Source organism: Sebastes umbrosus, chromosome 17, assembly GCF_015220745.1.
Source record: "Sebastes umbrosus isolate fSebUmb1 chromosome 17, fSebUmb1.pri, whole genome shotgun sequence".
Lineage (NCBI taxonomy): Eukaryota > Metazoa > Chordata > Actinopteri > Perciformes > Sebastidae > Sebastes > Sebastes umbrosus.
In genome coordinates, this window is record NC_051285.1 from 22,600,904 (window position 1) to 22,620,703 (window position 19,800).

At 41.6% G+C, this 19,800-nt stretch overlaps 1 protein-coding gene across 1 annotated transcript; it reads left to right on the forward strand.

The window, feature by feature from the left end:
- Positions 1-8,024: 8,024 nt before the first annotated feature.
- On the forward strand, positions 8,025-16,416 carry LOC119475221 (potassium channel subfamily K member 4). Its single transcript, XM_037747710.1, has 7 exons — positions 8,025-8,666; positions 8,954-9,230; positions 12,693-12,807; positions 12,941-13,101; positions 13,204-13,390; positions 14,962-15,104; positions 15,189-16,416. Exons 2-7 carry the CDS (start codon positions 9,042-9,044, stop codon positions 15,789-15,791), a joined length of 1,398 nt encoding a protein of 465 aa, XP_037603638.1. The 5' UTR covers positions 8,025-8,666; positions 8,954-9,041; the 3' UTR covers positions 15,792-16,416.
- The last annotated feature ends 3,384 nt before the right edge of the window (positions 16,417-19,800 follow it).

A 19,800-nucleotide genomic window follows, 5' to 3' on the forward strand; every position in this document is an offset into this window, starting at 1 on the left:
CCGAAACTCTGATGAGCGCCATGACGCCTGCCGCAAGGCTCTACGACAAGCGGTTCACGAGTTATGAAGGGGGGCGTGGCTAATGTGTAGGGGGCGGGCATAACCTTCACCAATGAAACAGGCACTCTCTGCTGAGTGATATGACACCTCCCACAAGACTCAACGACAAACGGATCATGAGTTATGAAAGGGGCGGGGCTAATGTGTAGGGGGCGGGACTAACCATCCCCAATGAAACAGGAACTCTCTGCTGAGTGATATGACACTTCCCACAAGACTCTACGACAAACGGATCATGAGTTATGAAAGGGGGCGGGGCTAATGTGTAGGGGGCGGGCATAACCTTCACCAATGAAACAGGCACTCTCTGCTGAGTGATATGACACCTCCCACAAGACTCTACGACAAACGGTTCATGAGTTGTGTAGGGGGCGTGGCTATGACTATATTTTTGCATTTACATATAATCAGGACTGGACCCTTATCATACCTGAGAAATTTGGGGCAGATCGAACTATGTACAGTTGAGTTAGGGTTAACCCACTCTCTGCTGAGTGATATGACACATCCCACAAGACTCTACTATAAACGGTTCATGAGATATGAAAGGGGGCGGGGCTAACGTCTTGGGGCGGGGCTATGAGTATATTTTTTCATATACATGTCATCAGTACTGGAGCACCATCATACCTGAGAGATTTGGTGCAGATCGGACTATGTACAGTTGAGTTACAATAACTGCCTGTTTCATGGCGAATGGCTCAAAATGGCCGCCACGCTACGGTCCGGTCATTAAGTGAACACTCATCATTTTAATAACTTTTCATCTTCAAGGTCTTAAGATGGTCCTGACCAAATTTCAAGTCGATCAGATCAAATCTGTAGGAGGAGTTCGTTAAAGTACGCGGCCTATAAAACGCTAAAAATGACATGAAATCCAATATGGCCGACTTCTGGGTGGGCGGAGCTAATGAAATCCAATGAGGAATATGTTTCAAATGATGAGTGGGATATGCATACCAAATTTCATGAATATCGGATCAACTTTAGATTTCGACGCGTTAGGGGGCGCTATAGAGCCCGCTGGCGACGCCCGTTCCCAATCACTACAGAACATTGCAATTTTCGCCACTCCCGACGCATGTTCTAATTTTGGTGAGTTTTGGGGATGGCTAAGGTCGTCAAAAACACGTTCTTGCAGCAGAAAAATAATAATACCGACAAAAACAATAGGTTCCTTGCACTTCGTGCCAGGACACCGTTGGGTCCTGGCACTTTCGTGCTCGGGCCCTAATAAGCAAAAAACAAAAACTAATAAAAAAAACCCATTGAATTCTAGACGAGGGAACCGGAAGTGCTAAAATGCTAACTCATTTCTGGGTTTTATGATTCATTCCTCTAGCACTCTATTGCTGGGAGGGTGGGGGGCATGTGATTACCAAGCTGACGGGGCGGGCACTGGTGATAACTCCGTTGTTATGAAAAGCGACATCATGAAAAAAAACGCACTTGATAAACGGCGACTTGAAATAGAACAAATTCTATAATGTGATGAAAATGTACTCCAATTAATATGAAAGTATAACTTAGTTTGGGACATTTTGTGGCTCCATACATCAAAGCGTCCTGCATTCTGCTTAAAAAACCTAATGGATAATATGTGCTTTTACCAATATACTACAAATTCTAATAGAGTTACAGAGGTTAAAGATATGAATACCCACTGCATCACATTGTGTAAATCAAAATATCTTCCTTTTAAATACAGAAAAACCTGCAGATCATTTATCTACTTTTAAAAAATCACATTTATTTTAATTCCTAAGAAGACTTGTTATTGAGCTGCTGTTCTATAGAATAAAAAATATGTATTTTTTTCTGATGATTTTTCTTCTACCGTGCGTCGAAAGTGCATCTTCCGTTAAATGAGAAAAGTTGCAGACGTTTGCTAACCAATCAATTTCCAGTCCAAGAAGTCCCTGCATCATCAAAAATGGCAGAAAGTGAGCTTATGCAAGAAGGCTTAATTGAAAATAAAGTGCTCATAATAGCAGTGTAGTCCACCTCCCCCATCACGTTTCTGTCTGCCCCATCACCCCTTCCTCACTCCCTCTCTTTTGTTTACTACCACCCTCCTTTACTTGTAATACATTTATCAACGGGTCAATCAATTTGAGCGTTTTATTCAAGTGTAGCTACTTCTCAGATGGTCATCCCTCATCAGATCTCTTTCCAAAATCGGTTCTCGTTTTATTTCCCACTGGCTGGACGTTATTCATTCGTAATTCATTTATCTTCATACCGCCAGATAAACCATACATAAAATTAAAAGGACACCTGGAATTGAAGCCATCGACCTACGAGAAGTAAGGGTTTTTAAGATTTCATCGTTTGTTTGCATGTGTGACCAGGAGTTTGATGGATTCCAAGGCAGATTTTCTTTTATATGGTGTGATAGGAAGCAGCTGTAGAGATTCAATTATATACATTTTTGATATGAGCATGACCTTTCAGTGGAAACCATGTAGTAATGTTTGTATTTATGAGTGTATTTTTTCAATATCTGAATAACTTATGATGATGAAGAGTCAGAAGAATTTTCCTGACTGTGATTTATGCAGTAGGAGGGAAACAATGCAAAAACTACCAAGGTTTTGCTTTGCCTGCCGTATTTTCTCCTGCTTTTATAAATAATCAATCCTTTATTAATATCCGTAAACTTTCCTCATACTGCACTGTGTCATGATTTATGCGGCCACGGCAATAAGACACGTGTTTCATTGGGGTTGGACTGTGTTCAGTTTTTCGTCAGAACAGAGAGACAGCAGCTCTCACACAGATTGAATTGAAGGAGCTAAATGTGTTTAACAGTTTATTTGGTGAGTGCATGGAATAAATCCAATTCTGCTACTCAGCAAGTAGAAGCCAAAGTATTCGCAGGGAAATATGAAGAATGACGTGTCAAGTTCTATCTCATTATGAATTACAAACATGCATTTCACAGATGCATCTAAATACATTATACCATAATGTACTTGTCTAATGTTTTACGTGTATATATCATAGTATACGATGATATATAACCGTGTCTGCTTATGACAAAACAATAATCTGCTTGCTCAATTACTAATTTGTGGTAAGAGATTATCTGTTTATTGCATTGTTAATATGCTTGACTTTTTTCAACATGGCTGGCCAGGTCCCAAACTTTCTCATTTTACAGCTAAACAGTATGCTAAAATATGTTTCTGAAAATATTTTATGCGAGAAATAGGCATTAAAGTACAGAATATTGATTCGTATTTGATAAGCGCTGCTCAGTTTGACCGTTTGATCGGAGTTCGTGAGTTTCGAGAGCGGTGACTGACGACTGCCCCACAGACTGCTTGAATCTGATTGGTTGTTTTCGTTCGGGTGCGGCGAAATCTTGCAAATGCCATTAGGAGCACTAGGAGGACACAGAGGAACATGATTTTTTTTCACAGGTTATCTGTCTCATGCACTACTGTCAGGATAAAGCGACAAAATAACTTAAAATAAATTATTATATCTGCTTAAAGTTACCGACTGCAGCTTTAAAGTCTAACTGAAATTTAATTGTTTTTTAATGTATATCACAGCATTATTCCTGACTGCAAAAAGGGATGACTAAAGTAAAGTAAAGCTGTCACATGTGTGGCTCTGCAGCAAAGCAAATGCAGATATTTACAGGCTTACGTGCTAATGAGTATCAAAGTCTGAATGAGTCTTTTCCTGTTGTCGCCTCGAGCCATTACACCCTCATCACTCAGTAACGTCTAACCTCACCATCGACCACCACAGCAGCAAGATAATGGGACAGTCAGTCTCTGCTCGATCCCAGTAAGCTGCTCTTCTGTCAGGGCATGTCACAGTTTCTCATCCACAAACACCACCTCTCACTTCACGGGTACGAAATGTTCAAACAGCACGGAGTTCATTCAAACCACTTTGTTTGAATATTTGTTATTGATCAGGCATATACAGAAGTTTGGTGAGACTTTTTCTGATCTCTCAGCTTCCCTCAGCTCTCCCTAAAACCGTAAATAAGAATATATTTCTGTTCAGTCACTCCCGGCGGTGGCTGCCAGCGACTTCAGCACAGCTTCCAGGATGTAAAGGGCGAAGGGTTGCCAGGGCGATATATCAGGCTGAGTGGGAGGAACAGAGTTATTGTTCAGAGAAGTACTTGGAAGTAGTACAAGTAACAGCACAAGGTCATCCAAGGCATCCAAGACAGTAAACATCTAGCCTAGATATATGTCCAACCAGTCAGTCCATGAGTCTGTGAGTAATAATTAGTTACTCTCCGCTCCTGAGTAGGATGAATTCTATTGAATGGAGATGTCTAGGTTTGCTTGACAGATTATTGATTGATCACCGTCATCCCAACTCCCCACCCAGCAGCTATAGAAAAAGACTCCTCACATCCTTTGTGGTCAGGAAAGAAGCAACAACATTGATCCTGTCAGGAGGCGACGCACACACACATCCACAAAATAAGCCATTTAACATCAAACGAGTTATATTTCTGATTGATTAAACCGACATGGCCAAGTTCCTGTTTGTGTTTTCCTTTTAAAATGTTTAGCTGAGTAATAGATTTGATTTTCCATACACATTAATGGTCGGTCCTGACTGAGCAACAGTGAAGCATCTTGGGGATTTGCCCACTTGGCTTTACAATCCTAATTTTCTGTCTGTGCCGCCCATTTATCTCTCTTTCCAAAAACAAGGAAACTCATTTACACTACCTTTCTCCTTATAAATGTGATATAGCCTCACTTTAGTAGTTTCTTTATGCCAGTTCAGTGAATCTGTTACTTATATTGTTTATACAATAACTGTAAGATAACTAAATAAATAATATAAATATTCAGATTGATAATAATGCAACATTAACACAGATATATTTAGACATATAGTTGTTGCAAACTGTTTCTTTCCTTGTCATTGGAGATATCTATTCCCATGTTTTGTGGCCAGCAGTTTAGTACGGCCAATATTTTTTTTACTATGTCACAAGTGGGCTGAACAGATTGTAGTTCAGAAATCTACTTGCCCTGAGTCAATTCTCACTTGCCCCAATACAAATTGTTTCATTTCTTAGCGGTTATCACATTACAACAAAATCCAAAGTTAATTGTCATGTTTAATGTTTAATTTAAGCAAATTTTTCTGGAGTTTCGCCCACATCTTCTAACGCCACCCAAATGAACTCCTGTTTCCAAATTAATAAAATCACTCGCTTGCGCTACAGCTCATAATCTTTGTCTTTACCCGCCACCCTTTTCTCGCGAATGTCCGTTCGGTACTCGGCTACTGTGCATGTGCAACTGTTTAATTATTTTTTACCACTCACCTGATTGGGCAAGAGAGTTGCTAGATTTACTAGCCCAATGTGGCATTTTACTTGCCCCGGGCAAGCAGGCAATCCTTATTGTTGAGCTCTGTATTGCATTAATAGTAACCTGAGGATTTAATTTAATTAAAACAATTTTTTTTCTTTTATTTGAAAAGGGACAATGTACATTAATCAACATTCAAACAAATGTAAATGTACCAGAGTTAGCTAGTTTTCATCGGCAGTCCCTTTGCCTGATGTTGCTAGGTATCCCAGAATAATCACCTAACTGATTCGGAGTGATGTGATTAATCTAATACCACTATTAAACCAGGAATATCCTGACCTGACTGGTATGATGTATAAGAGGAACATCTGCCTGAGAAACCTTATCCCCGCCCCTGTACACACACACACACACACACACACACACACACACACATGCACACAAAGAGTGAGAGCAGCAGCAGATCTGTCAAGCAGACTGTGTGGAAGAAGATGGGATATTGAGAGCTGGGTAATGAGTGGCTGAGCTGGCTTGCCTCTGTCTGCAGAGTCGGCAGTGTGACACCAATCAAATCTCAATGAACATTGATCCCATAGATATGACTTACAGCCACTACTGCAGTGGACATTCAGTTTAGCACTGATTCACACAAGAATATGAAAAATTCTACTCACTGACTGAAGCACATGAAGCTGCATTATGTCTCTATGCCATTATAGGATTACATCTTTACCTATACTGTATAAAAAACAAACTGATCTAACTGAAGAAACTGAAATGATCCTAAACTTCATCATCATCTCCACCTTCTCTCTCACTTTGATTCACTCTCTCACTCTCGATATAAAGTCTGTTTGATTGAGCATCTTTTTCTCTCTTGTGTGCTCAGCAACAGCCTCCCTCCCTACTCACACACACTCACACACTCACACACTCACACACACTCACACAGTCACACACACCTCCCTGTATGCGGCTGCCTGAACTCATGAAACACTATGCATGAGGCGACTGGTACTCTGGATTCTTATGATCCTTCATTCTGAGGTAAGCACACATGGACTGGACTGTGTGGCGCGTTGGTCAGTACCATACTGTACATTTTACGCACCCGGAGTGGTGCTAAAACGGGATCACTACGGCTATGGCTCGGTTGCTGCAGCAGCAGAAGCAGCAGCACTGTTGCCACTTAATGCAAGCCATATTACAATTTCCTTTTGTCTAGTGGTGTATAATCTGTCTGGCTTTCTGTGTGCAGTCTGAGGTAAGTATGCAGCTGTTGGTATAGATAGTTGGGTGAGCAGTTTGCACATTCAAATGTTCTTTTCAACTGTGTAGTTGGGCCAGCATATGCTTCAATAAGGTATTTGTTGTTAAAATGGATCATTGTGTTCTTTAAATAATTCATGAACTACTATATTGCATGGACAATCACACATGTATTGTTGGATTGGTCTCCTTGTATAAGCCTATATATACCCTGTATGTATATAAGACAAGGCATTTAAATGATCAATATAGGTGAGTTTTACTACACTGCTAACTTCTGGCTCTGATGTGTTCAATTTGTTAAGTGGAAAGTCTTTGTGTGTATTCCCAGCAGCTGTAAAACTGTGGACAGAAGTGTATATTTGGCTGTCACTGTGTGACAGTTTATTGCTTTAATTTCAAAGGATCTGCTGACTAAAGAGCTGCAGTCACTGGACTTACTGTAAGAAGACGGGAGCTTGGTTTTTTTTTTGACTCAGAAATCTTGCCCTCTTAAATCATTTCTGAAATTTTCCGGCACAAAGGGAGTGTCGGATACATCTATCAGTTTCTCAACTCCATCGCTTTAACAAGGTAAAGATGCATCAGTGTGCAGAGCCTTGGCTCCAGTTTCAGTTTTGAATGCCTTCTTGGTTTGAGCTGACAATGACCCAACATCATCAGACCAAATCGGGTTTCACGGCTGGACATGTAAAGCCGTATCTGCTGTATTTCGAGGTACCTGCACTTGATATTTCTTCTGCAACTGCTGATCAGCATCACCTAAAGGAAATACATCTTCATCTACAATGAGGCATCTTTTCCTCCACCCAAAGTTTACATAGGTAGGGGTGGTCTCTCATCACATCCACCAGTATAGAATTTGATTTTAGTCATTTACAGATCTGGATAAGTATAGAGAGAGTCTGGAAAAACATTTCTGTTTCCAAACCGTTGTCCCTATTCTGTTTTTCTAAAATATAAAATTCAGAATTTCTAAAAGTAAATTGATCATTCAAGCAGTCTTTTTCATGGCGTTCGGAGCAGCCAGTGCAGCCAAAATGTTTGTATGAGAGAGCGTGGGCCAGAGCGAGCTCGATGTCGTCGAAACGCAAGGCAAGAAGTAGGCGATGGCGTGCGACTGAACGTACACTCCTACGTAGAACCGCCTCTATGTCACAGCCAGGGCCAGCGCATCGATCTTGACAAACGAGGCAATTGCCTAGGGTGGCGAAATATGGGCCAACTATTCATTATGAGCAATAATGTGTTAAAATTACTGCCCAAAATTTTTTCAGCTCGCACCCTATGGACACTCCATGAAAGGCCTCCCCATCCCAAAGTCCAGGGATAGATTTCTGTCCCAGTCTGTGCCTGTTGCTAATAGAGGGGCAGCATAATTGTTTTTCGCCTAGAGTGGCAGAAGTACTGGGCACAGCCTGCAAAACAGCTCTCCCCCAAGATATTTGACAGTGAAGCGTTGTCCAACTTTCTGCTTGACGATCCAAAATACAAAGCCCGGTTGGTTAACAATTCCAATTGGGAAAAGAAAGCTGTATGCAAACTCTGTAAAATCCTAACACAGCATCCTCCTCGTGTCACAAAGTCAATATGGTCTGAAAAATCTACCAAGAAGACTAGAAATTTGAGTCTGGAAAAGGCGTAATGTATAGGAATCCAGAACTAAATGCTTACATGGTGCATATGATTGGAAGATGGCTATGTACAACAGATGGCTTTGGTTCCACAACACAAGCAACTCAGTATGTGACGCTGCCACGTCTGAAAGTTTCACTTCTTGTTGTCGCCCGTCATTGAGGTTCAGCCTCAATACTGACAGCTTTTGTTGTTCTCTTATTTTAAATCACTGTTGTAAAATGCTGAATTGCATGTGAACATATGTGCCACTGTTCTGCTAGTGTCCCCTCCTTCAGAGTGTGAGGTGGACGGGCTCCCCAGTGGCTACGGATCCAGGGACTCCATCCTCAGGCCTGGTGCGCAGAGGGACTGGAAAAGACAAAGGCGTGGACAACTACCGCGGCTTGACAGGTAAGCTCAACTATTATCTGTCCGCATATTGATGACATGGACCATTTACGTTTTTGTACTCGTGCAGTCACATTTGTTCAGAGTGTCAGTGCATGTCAGATGACTGGCGTTTCACCGGGGATGTTGCATTTACTGTGTGTCAGCAGTGTGGTGAGGCTTGAGTCCATTTAATGCCTCATGTGCAGCTAATAGCGTGCTGCTGCAGGCCCCGTCTACAGCTGGGGTTGCTTGTAAGGCGCCGTGGTCAGTGTGAAACCCTCGTGTTCGTGTGGTTGCTGATGTTTCAGCTGCAGCAGCTGGGATCCAGGCCACAGCAGCCCCGACGCTGGCAAAGGGAAACAGCAGTCTGCGTTTGGACTGGGTCGAGGTACAGGCATGCGCTGCTCCACCTTGCTCGGCATCCTCACGGGGGTGCTTCTCTACTTGGTGCTGGGAGCCGTGGTGTTCCGCTCTTTGGAGGCTCCACGGGAGGAGGGCAAGCACATGCAGTTGCAGGACACGCGCCGGGAATTCCTGTTGAACTTCACCTGCATGGGCCCGGACGACCTACAGACCCTTATAGAGGTAGGGCAGATGTTCTCATGGCTCATTATGTAGTATTTATTTTGGAATATTTTCCAAGTGTTTAACAGATAAACAAACACCCATAGCTACTCTTCCCCTTTGTTCTTACAATTTCCAGTGGGCGGGGCATCATCATCATCAGTCTATAAATGGGCTTGAGCATATTAGTGACACCACAACCACTTTTGTCTCAATCTTGCGCTTCCTAAAGCAGTGATTCACAACTTTTTGGGCTTGTGAACCCTTCAAATGAAGCAATATCGGTTATGGCCTTGGCATGAGATCGTGCCATTTGAAGGATTTTTACAGTCCTAAAGACGTAAATGAATTTAGTATTTCACCTTAAAGCTAACATTTTGTGTTTTTACGCTCCGTCTTGAAGGATAACTTCGGTATTTTTCCATCGTATTTTCTCATGTTCTGTGTCTAACTGACTAATAGGGACAGCACTTTCTAAAATTGGTCCAGTATTGAGTGAGAGCGCTGCATACGGCAGCTGCTCACGTACTGCATACGGCAGCTGCTCACGGGCTGCAATGTAATCTTATTGGGGCAAGCTGGTACCGTCATTTACATCCACTAAAAGTGCTTGTTTTTTCCATGGCAGGCTCTGATTGTTATTATAAGTGTCTGACAACATTATGGTGTTGGAGTACAGAAGTGTTATCTAATAGATTTTCAGTGTTATGGCTGAATATTTAGATGATTTCAACAATGTGGATGTGGTCTTTGAAATCGATGGCCGCCCGTATTTATTTGAGCCAGAGAATATGGATATTCAGATTTCACAACGAAACTTCTCCTTGAGCGGGACTTGGACACTATAACAAACAGACCGGATCAAGTGAAAGGTAAAAAAAAAAACATTTTATTTATCTGTAGGGTTCTTTCCACAATGTTGTCAGACACTTCTAATAACAATCTGAGCCTGTCAGTGGCAAAAACAAGCACTTTTAGTGGATGTAACGTTACATTGATGCTGCTCACTCACCATCCAGCCATTAGACACTTGGATACAAAAACATGGGAAAGTCCAGGTTGAAAAATACCGAAGTTACCCTTTAAATCATCTTGTGACCCCATAGATTTAATTTGGGAGCCCTTTGGGGGTCTTGACCCCCAGGTTGGCAGCCACTGAAAAGTAAATAAAGTAGTTGTATTTACTGTTTGATTTATAGATGACTTTGCAGATACCACTACTTTTTACTTACTTTTGTACTCAAAACAGCTGAAATGCCATGAAATTAATATTACAAAATTAAATTGAATATGGAATATTTTATTTAATATATTAGTGCAGTGAAATTTTGTGTGTACTTATTTCCCCTCACTATTATCTACCTCCGTCTGAGACACAACAGGGTCTGAAGCTTCGAGACTGACCACCTCTTGTAGCTAAAAATATATTTTGACCTTTACTGCTTCCCATTTTATATTAATTGGGAACTTGTTTGACCCTGACAGTGCAACTTATCATATAGAATCGGGTTTGTGGGTCCTCAGGGTGACCCTTAAGATTTATAAGCTGGTTTAGGAGCTGGTCAGTTAAACTGTCTGTGACCCCGTGGAGCAGTGCAGCGCGACTGTGGGCCAGATAACAGGTGTGGTCCGAGCAGCTATGTAAGGATGGGTCAGCTCTAGTGTGTGTGTGTGTGTGTGTGTGTGTGTGTGTGTGTAAGTGCATGAAAGCTGAGCGCTACCAGCCGATTTGGCAACTGTGCTGTGATTCTGAGATGTTTGTCCTCGCTCCAGAATGAAAGTTGTAAATTACGGTTTTAGCCACTGACATTTGCAAAAAGGTTAAAGGGACTGAAGGACATGACAGAAGTAAACGGGGTGGTCACATTTTGTTTTTGAATATTTAAGGGAAGATGAAAACAGATCTGGCGAGCTCCTTTACTGCATCCTGTTTACTGATTAAATGAAAAGACTGAAAGGATAATGAGGACATTACCTATCGTGTTCATAATATTAGTATTGAATGAATGATTGAATGAGCCTAGCCAGCTAACTAGCTATAGGCTGGTTTATGAGTTTAGATTATTACTCAGCATCAAAGTGAAGATGTTAGTGTTAGCCAGCTCCTGTTGGCCAGAGCGACCACTTAGAAAGACTCTGTCTTTTTGCTCTTTAGAGATGTTTTGTCTAAATAAATAAAAGGAAAAGGGGCATTTTAAAATAAAATTGCTTAATATAAAAATAAAAGATAAACTCCTATAAAACTCTGTCATTACAAAAATAAAAATGGTTAAATAAAATGTTATAATAAGTTAAGTTTTAATAATTTCTTAGCCTAAATTATTTCACAAAAACTAAATATTGTTTCATAAAGGCCTGTGTTACACAATTCTATATGTTACACAATTTATTCATATATTATAATCACTTATTTATTCATGTATTTAATAAAAATTGTACAGATACAAGCAACACGATTGATTAAATTCAGTCTTATAAGGACATTGTATACCAACTCATTCATCTGGTGGCCTTTCTAAAACAAAAAGTTCCAGTTGGCCTACATTTTTCCACATTATCATAGTTATAGAAATACTCTCATATAATAAGCATTTGGTTGTATCTATTGTTAGATGCTGTCAGGAAAAAACAACAACCTGGAGTCATCTTATTCATGATTGAACCAGGCAGCTGTTACAAAGTACCTCTTCAGATGTTGTTCTGCACAACAAGCGGCATTGTGGGTCAGGTTTCACTGAACCAGTGTCAGCTGATGTTTCAACAGGTCCTCAATAGACAAATTCCTTCCTACTACAATCTGTTCTCAGCTTGAGTAACATCAAGTTTTGGGAAGTACAGCTAATTTCACAACTCAAAATGTGCTGTGTTAGTTTGGCAAACTGTCAGCGGTGCTTACACTAATTAATCCCTCCAACAAACAGGATCAACCAGACACAGACCATGTCTGTTATTATAAACTTCTAATTTATTACTTTGGCTAATAATGTCTGCAGACACCACGTTCAATCACAACTTCATCATACTAAGCTTTAACTTGAGAGTTAACAAATGTCTTCAAGTACCAACAGACACAAAATGGATAATTAGATGCGGAATTAAATTATCTGCTGTGCTGGCAGTGGTTCGATACACTCGGGACAAAACGGAGCCGTCACAGTTGTACTTCTTTGTCACTGACTGCCTGCTGCTGGTGCCATGACAATGCACTTTTCTACAGTATACGACGTGATACCAACGTCGTTTTACTATTGACTCACAAGCCTTGTTAGAAGTGGGAACCAAACGTCAGATATATTCCACAAAGATAAACAAAACATTCATTTTGGACCCGCCAACATTTTTTTTAGGATTAATTCACAATCATAATTTTTTTCAGGAAAAGCCATACTTTTAATCGGCACCTATCAATAAGACCTTTAAAAATCAATTGCTGAAGCTGTTTCATGAACTAACCACTTCTCTTCTTCACCGTTCCCATCCCAGGAAGTAGTGGACGCCGTCGGTGCAGGTGTGGATCCCATCAGCAACCTCTCCTTCGTCAGCCAATGGGATCTGGCCAGTGCCTTTTTTTTCTCAGGGACTATCATCACAACCATCGGTGGGTGTCCAATAGGAGCAATATGACCGCCAACATACATTCTGATCAAATACTTTTGACTGTTTACTTTCTGACCTTTATATTTTGTGTCTTCAAATCGACGGCTCTTCCACCCCTGACCCTACATGTTCAGGTTTTGGAAACATCTCCCCCAAGACAGAAGGAGGGCAGCTGTTCTGCATTTTCTACGCCTTGGTTGGAATTCCGATGTTTGGTATCCTGCTCGCTGGTGTCGGAGACCATCTGGGTACTGGGCTGAGGAAAACTGTTGCCAAAATAGAGACTCTCTTCCGGGTCAGACCCTCAATAGAGCTTTCAATGTCGTCTTTTCTTGCACCGTACATGTACTTCTTTTTATTTGTCTCATCCCGCTATTTTGTTTCATCCTGCTGACAGAAATGGCGAGTTAGTCCGATCATTGTGCGAGTGATCTCAGCCGTCCTGTCCATCCTGCTGGGTCTCGTGCTCTTTGTTGCCGTGCCTATCCTGGTGTTCCAAGAGGTGGAGGGGTGGACTCTTCTGGAGTCGGCCTACTTTGTTGTTATCACCCTGACAACAGTGGGGTTTGGAGACTATGTTGCAGGTATACGACAGTTAATCAACCACCCACGTGTTTCATACACTCTGAGGGAAAGGGTGAAAATGACAAAGGGGCATCCTTTCTCAGTGGCAGACTTTACCATTAGGCATAGAAACAGGTAGGCACACAAAATATTAAAGTTCCCATTCTAACATAATGTATATTTATACACTCTCCAATAACTTATATTTTATCACCGTCATTGTAGACGTGCAAGAAATGAAATCTGCATTCAAGAAAAGAGAACGAAAGACGGAGTGAAAAGATGCAGGTCCCAGAAATGCAACATTACAAGATACTATAAAACAAATACTCTATTAGAAGTAAACTCAGAAAAAAATTTACTCAAAAGCAACCTACTCATTATGCAAAATAGATTCTTTCACAGCTTTACAGGACAATTATTATACTACCTGATTGTTATTGTTGACAAATTGACATTTAACACACCCTTGACAGGTCGCCAGACTATCACAGGGCTGACACATAGAGACAGACAACCATTCACGCTGACATTCACACCTACGAGCAATGTAGAAGAAACCGGAGAACTTGGAGAAAGCTAACACGGGGAGAGCATGCAAACTCCACACAGAAAAGCCCCAAGCCGGGTTCGAACCTGCAAGCCTCTTGCTAATCACTGCACCACCGTGCTGTCCCTTATACACACATAAAACTTCATAAAATCCAGATCAAATTGTGATTTGTGAGAAGAAATATGACAGGAGAGGTCAAGCCTGTATAAGCGAGAAAATTAAGCTAACATAATAAAAAATAATACAAAAAAGCACACAAATTAAGCAGAAAAAACTAACCAACTATTATATACTGTTGTCTTGTTTATTCAAGAACAGTGCATCATGTAAACTAGCCATATGTTTTGGAAGTAAAAATAAAATCAATCTGTCAAATGTAGGGGGATTGAAAGTATGGAATTGTGGAGTGGAACCCCCAAATCACTAAATCTGCCCTTTTGTCCTTCCTGCATGTAGAGACAAGAGTAGGGTTTATTTTCACCCTGAGGTCACGTCAGAGTGGAACTGGAGCTAATCAGAGGGGCACCTCAGAGGCCAGGGTGCATACAAATATCAGTGCACCGATACATCCCCATTAAAAGCCTTTAAAAAGAGGCCGTTTCAACTCTCAGAGCACCCTGTGCGCTGATCATCATACTTTAATACACATCAATAAAAATCTACTCAGGACATGAGCAAAGCAGCTGAAATGAAAACACAGTTTTCCGTTGCAGTCTAATTTGTTTATATCTGACTTACATTTGCACATTTTTGCTTTTTCGGGGAATTCATTGATCTGTAGATGAGTACGAGTACGACTTAATTAGCCATCCATAAATATAACTGTCAGTCGTAACGCATTAAGTTCACTTAGCGCAGACAATTTTCATCTACCTTATGAATTATTCAGGATTCTTTTCTTGTGAGAGATGACTCATTGATTATCTAATCTACCGTATAGTATGTTAAATGTTTATTTACTCCATAGAAAAAGATGGATGGATGGATGGATGTGTTGCGTTTTAACCACTACTGCTGTGTCTTTGTATCTTCTCAAAGGGGATTCAGGACTTGCGGGGAGTGACACCTGGTATAAGCCTTTGGTGTGGTTCTGGATCTTGCTGGGTCTTGCCTACTTTGCATCTATCCTGACAATGATTGGTAACTGGCTTCGGGTTCTATCTAAGAAGACCAGAGCTGAGGTGCTTCTCCTCCTCCTCCTCTCACATCTGTTTTTATCACGTCACTTCCTTTTCATTACCTCTGGTTTCTTCCTCTTCTCTTAGATGGAGGAGCTTCGGGCCCACGCCACTGACTGGACTCAAAACATCCAGAATATGTCGGTGGATTTTCGCATTCCAGGAAAAATCGATGACCCCTTCAAAAAGCGTCGGCGAAAACGCCGCCACGGCCCTCGCAGCCATAGTAACGGTGTGCCAGCTAATGGGGCCCCTGAGGGGCAAGAAGAGCAGCGTGAGAGTCAGACAGAGTCTGGATCTTACTCCTCTTCCTCTTCCTCTAATGAATCAGCGCCTGGATCAGAAACAAACTCTCAGGTCACTCAGACGGAGCGAGTGCCTGAAGAAAAACCTCCAGAGCCTGAAGAGGAGGAGGCTCTTCCAGATCCCAACCTGTCTCAGCCTCTGGACTACTTTGGGGAGAACCTCGCCTTTATTGATGAGTCTTCCGATGCCCAGAGCGGCAAACTACATTTGGATCCTCTGCTAGATGCGTCGCCACCCAACTGTGAACGCTCTCGTACGCCTAAGAGGAGACGCCAAAGAAGACCTGTTCCACAGAGGAACAACAAAATCAACGGCTCCAACCGTGAAAAGAAGGAGCCCAATGGAAACCCCAAACCAGTTCAAGGTCTACCGGTGAAGGCTTAAGATTGAAGCTGATCACAGAAACTCCGCTGCTAGCACAAGTATCGACTTGAGAAATATGAGATGTGTTCATAATCAGACAGAGGAGTTCTCAATGTAGCCATTAATTTGTGTATATGTACTGCTGCTTACTTACAGACACTTGAGATGAAAACATGTTGCAGAAGCCTTAGCCACTTGCGGTTTGCATTTAATGCTCTTAGCATGCGAGTGTGTATGCCTCAATCAGAGATGATGATTTTTATGCCAATGTTCCCATTACTTTCTGAGGAGTTACTGCTCTCTACTGGGCCAAGACAGAAATGCACTCTCTCAACACGAGGGTTCCCCCCTTTTACTCAACCAAATAGTGCAGCAGACAAGGAAACCAAAAACCATATGTGGTCAGGAAGTTGCCACAGCAGTGTGGTGTGCTCATGTTAAAGAGAGGTTGCGCTGGTCTGAGACAGTTACTCTTGAATCCTGCCAACAATCAAACGGGTGCGAAACGGGCTCTTGTACATTTTTGGTATGTAACAAAACTTTTTTTAAATACTGTGTTCAACGATAATATTTGCATTTTGATGGCCAAATGCATTAATCTTACTGTACTGCATATATGTAATAAAGACTTTTTTTAATGAAAGCAGCACTGTGTCTTATAAGTCAATAAGTACAATCACATCAAACGTGAAAAAGTAGGTCAACATGTCTAACAAAGCTTGGGTGGAGCATGATAAGGTGCATTAGGGAGAGCTGAATCACAATCGGTGATTTCCAGAGAGCAAACACAAATCACACCGCCACTGAAAACCAGGATCTGGCTACAATATGTGTCCCAAACTTAAAGAGGACCTATTCTTCTCATTTTCAGGTGCATACTTTTATTTTGGGGTTCTACTAGAACATGTTTAACATGCTTCAATGTTCAAAAAAAGCTTTATATTTCTCATACCAGCTGTACTGCACCACCTCTTTTCACCCTCTGTCTGAAACGCTTTGAGCTCCTGAAAAGCCCAGTCTGCTCTGATTGGTCAGCTGGCCCACTCTGTTGTGATTGGTCAACCGAACCAAACTCTTCAGACTCCGTTCCAGCTCCACGCTAACTAGCTTTGTTTGAGGGCGTGCCAATTAGACACTAGGCAGCTATGAGCAAATGTGTTACTTGGTGACATCACCACGTTATGGAAGAAAAAGGCGGGACTTCAAGCAAGGTGTTTCAGGCAGTTCAGGAGCAGTGTTTCTGTGGGGGCAGAGTAACTCCCTTTGGCATGGACTTTGGGCTTTGTAACTTTTCAGACCTTTTACATTCACAAAAAACTATATAACACACTAAAGGAAATGGAAAAAGCACAAAGGCATAATAGGTCCTCTTTAATGTAGAGGTTCTCACAGCGCCCAGCATACAGTGCCTCTTCATGAGGACCAGACTGGAGTATGGTATTAGGTTTCATACCAGATTTAATTACTCAAATATCTTTGTTTTTTCTGGAGGTTTTAGGGTCTGTCCTGTAGAAAATGTGCTGCTCACAGAATCAGTCAGTCACAGAAAATTGTCCTACACCTCTTGGTGGCAACATGAGCCTCTTCTAGGATCAAAACAGGGACCCTGACTTTGTCATCATATAAAATGTCCTAGTCACTACTTTTTATATATGTCTATTAAAGGAACAGTGTGTAACATCTGGCGGCATCTAGTGGTGTTGTAAAGTTGTTGTAAGAGTAGCATAGGTCATTTGGAGTATAGCAAAGTCAGGGCGTAGAGTGTGTATGTACGTGGAAAGTGAGTGCCAATAGATCCCCCTAAATGTTACACACTGCTCCTTTAATTTAGTGTCTAAACACCTACAAGATTTCCACCTACAAACCACCTCGATTGGTGAAAGGTGAAGAGGAATCACTTTCTGATTTGGGGAGCTGTTGTGAAAATAAAGTGTAACAAGATGAAGCAGATGGCTCAAGATGAAGCTCTAGCCCTTTTGGTGCCGGAGGCGAAATTCGGATCTGGAGCCCTCCCCCGCCGCCGCCGCAGACATCACAATGGTTTGAAGACAAAAATTCAGATTTTTAACAACCAGCGCCCTCCAGAGGGTGGCGCCCTAGGCGATCGCCCATATGGCCTATGCCTTAAACCGGCCTTGAGATGAAGAGTCTACAGCCATGCTTGACCTGATGATAGTGCTAGAGGGAAAGTCACAGGATCATCAAAAATCATCAGGATTCATCCTCTAGGTACCACGAAAATCTGTAAGAAACCTCCGGGCAATCCCTTGAATGTTTGTTGAAATATTTCAGTCTGGACCAAAGTGGTGGACCGATTGACATTGGCATCCCTAAAGCAGCTAAAAATGACACTAAGAGAAACAAGGTTTTAAACTGATTCCAGGCAACATTAGTTGTTCAACACAGGCCCTATTGTGTGCACAGAGAAGGAGGCAAGGATGTAACTGGTTTAAGTTGGTGGAGACAGGCCACACATGTGCTGCAGGATTTGAATAGCATACATACTGTAATGTGGATGTACTTTATAAACTGCCCTTCAAGTTGTCAATACGGCCCTCTTCGCATGTGCTGTCTCTCCTCAGTTGATCCATGTAAGTGATACTCAGCTGGAAACTCTACCTTGGTGTTTCAATCTGAAAATGGCACCAAGGACAAACATGGTGCAGCTGCAACACTGTGTCTGCAGCTCTTTTGTTGTCCATGTTTTATCTTTTAAAGAAAAGCTGATGTCACAAAATATCTGATACATAAAAGTTGAAGTTTTATAATTACCCCCCTCTCACTCTAAGGAAATGAATGCAGATTTTTTTTTTGTCTTTGAACACAACCAGCAGATGGCATACACTGACACATTTCCCTCCCTATGACAGTCCAAGACTAACTTATACAGTATACTTTCATACACCAAAGGCTTTGACTGAAGCTGACTTGCATTTGTTTGTTGGGAATGATTTCAATTTAGACAAATTGCACTTTGCCTTCTGTTGGCAAGTAAGCAGAATGTTATGGTGAGTAAGCAAAATGCTTTAAAGGAGCAGAAACCAAGTGACCGTTCATCTGCCCTTTAGAAATCTGACACTTTACCGCAGGATATGTAAAAAGTAAAGGCAGCGTTCTGGCATTGCCATTAGGAAGTCAGCAGGCAGTGATGATGTGCTGTGGCAGAGGGGTGACCTTTTACTGGAGGACACACACACACACACTCAGCTGCTGTAACGTCATCAGTGCTGCTGCTGCAGTTCCACTGTGCTGCCACCAGAGGGCAAATAATGGCCAGTGCTAATGTATAGGCTACACACTCCTGACCTGGAGTTAAAGGAAAAATCCACCCTAAATTTGAATCCAATACAGTTTTGCACACTCCAAATATTTCCTTCAGCTTGATGACAGCAACACAGACGGCAGTGATCACGTCATTTAAAGACAAATCCTGGAGCTGCTCCATAATGTGGACAATTTCTGATGACTTGTGATTGGCCAAAAGTCTCCCGTCACGGGCTAGATTTCCGAAAAACCTGAAAACAGAGCCATGAGGAGGTGCAGAAGTATAGTTTTCTCTCAGAACACTTGAATTACAATATGCTGAAAGGTTATTATGGCATTTTTGCCCAATGATGCCAAAAACACTTTTAAGGTTTAAGTGGATGCCATTATCAAGCCATGATACTCTGATCTTCAAATTTAGTGGAACAATTGTCCATATTTGTAGATAATAGTCTATTGATAATCCTTATACCACAATGTTATAACCTGATTTAGGGAAAGTGTTTTGCCTTTAAACTTAATATAAATGCAGTGGGTAATAACCACAAAGACATTAAGCCTTCTGATTGTTCAGATAAGGACCAACTGAAGCAAGCTGTTTCTCATAGTAAAATCCTACTCTGTATTTTCAGAACTGGGCTACTACTAAGCTGATCAATGTGTTTATAGTATAGGTGGAGACCATGCTCTATCAGTTATATTATCCATGACTCACTGATGCAGTGCCCAATGCTATTTGTGTATCAGGGCACACACAATGGCGTCT

What these genes read in the sequence shown, in the direction of transcription:
- LOC119475221 (XM_037747710.1), top strand. Translation starts at nt 9,042, where the DNA reads ATGCGCTGCTCCACCTTGCTCGGCATCCTCACGGGGGTGCTTCTCTAC. An exon ending in GACTATCATCACAACCATCG is followed by an intron (nt 12,808 to 12,940) that starts GTGGGTGTCCAA and finishes CTACATGTTCAG; the next exon opens with GTTTTGGAAACATCTCCCCC. An exon ending in AAATAGAGACTCTCTTCCGG is followed by an intron (nt 13,102 to 13,203) that starts GTCAGACCCTCA and finishes TCCTGCTGACAG; the next exon opens with AAATGGCGAGTTAGTCCGAT.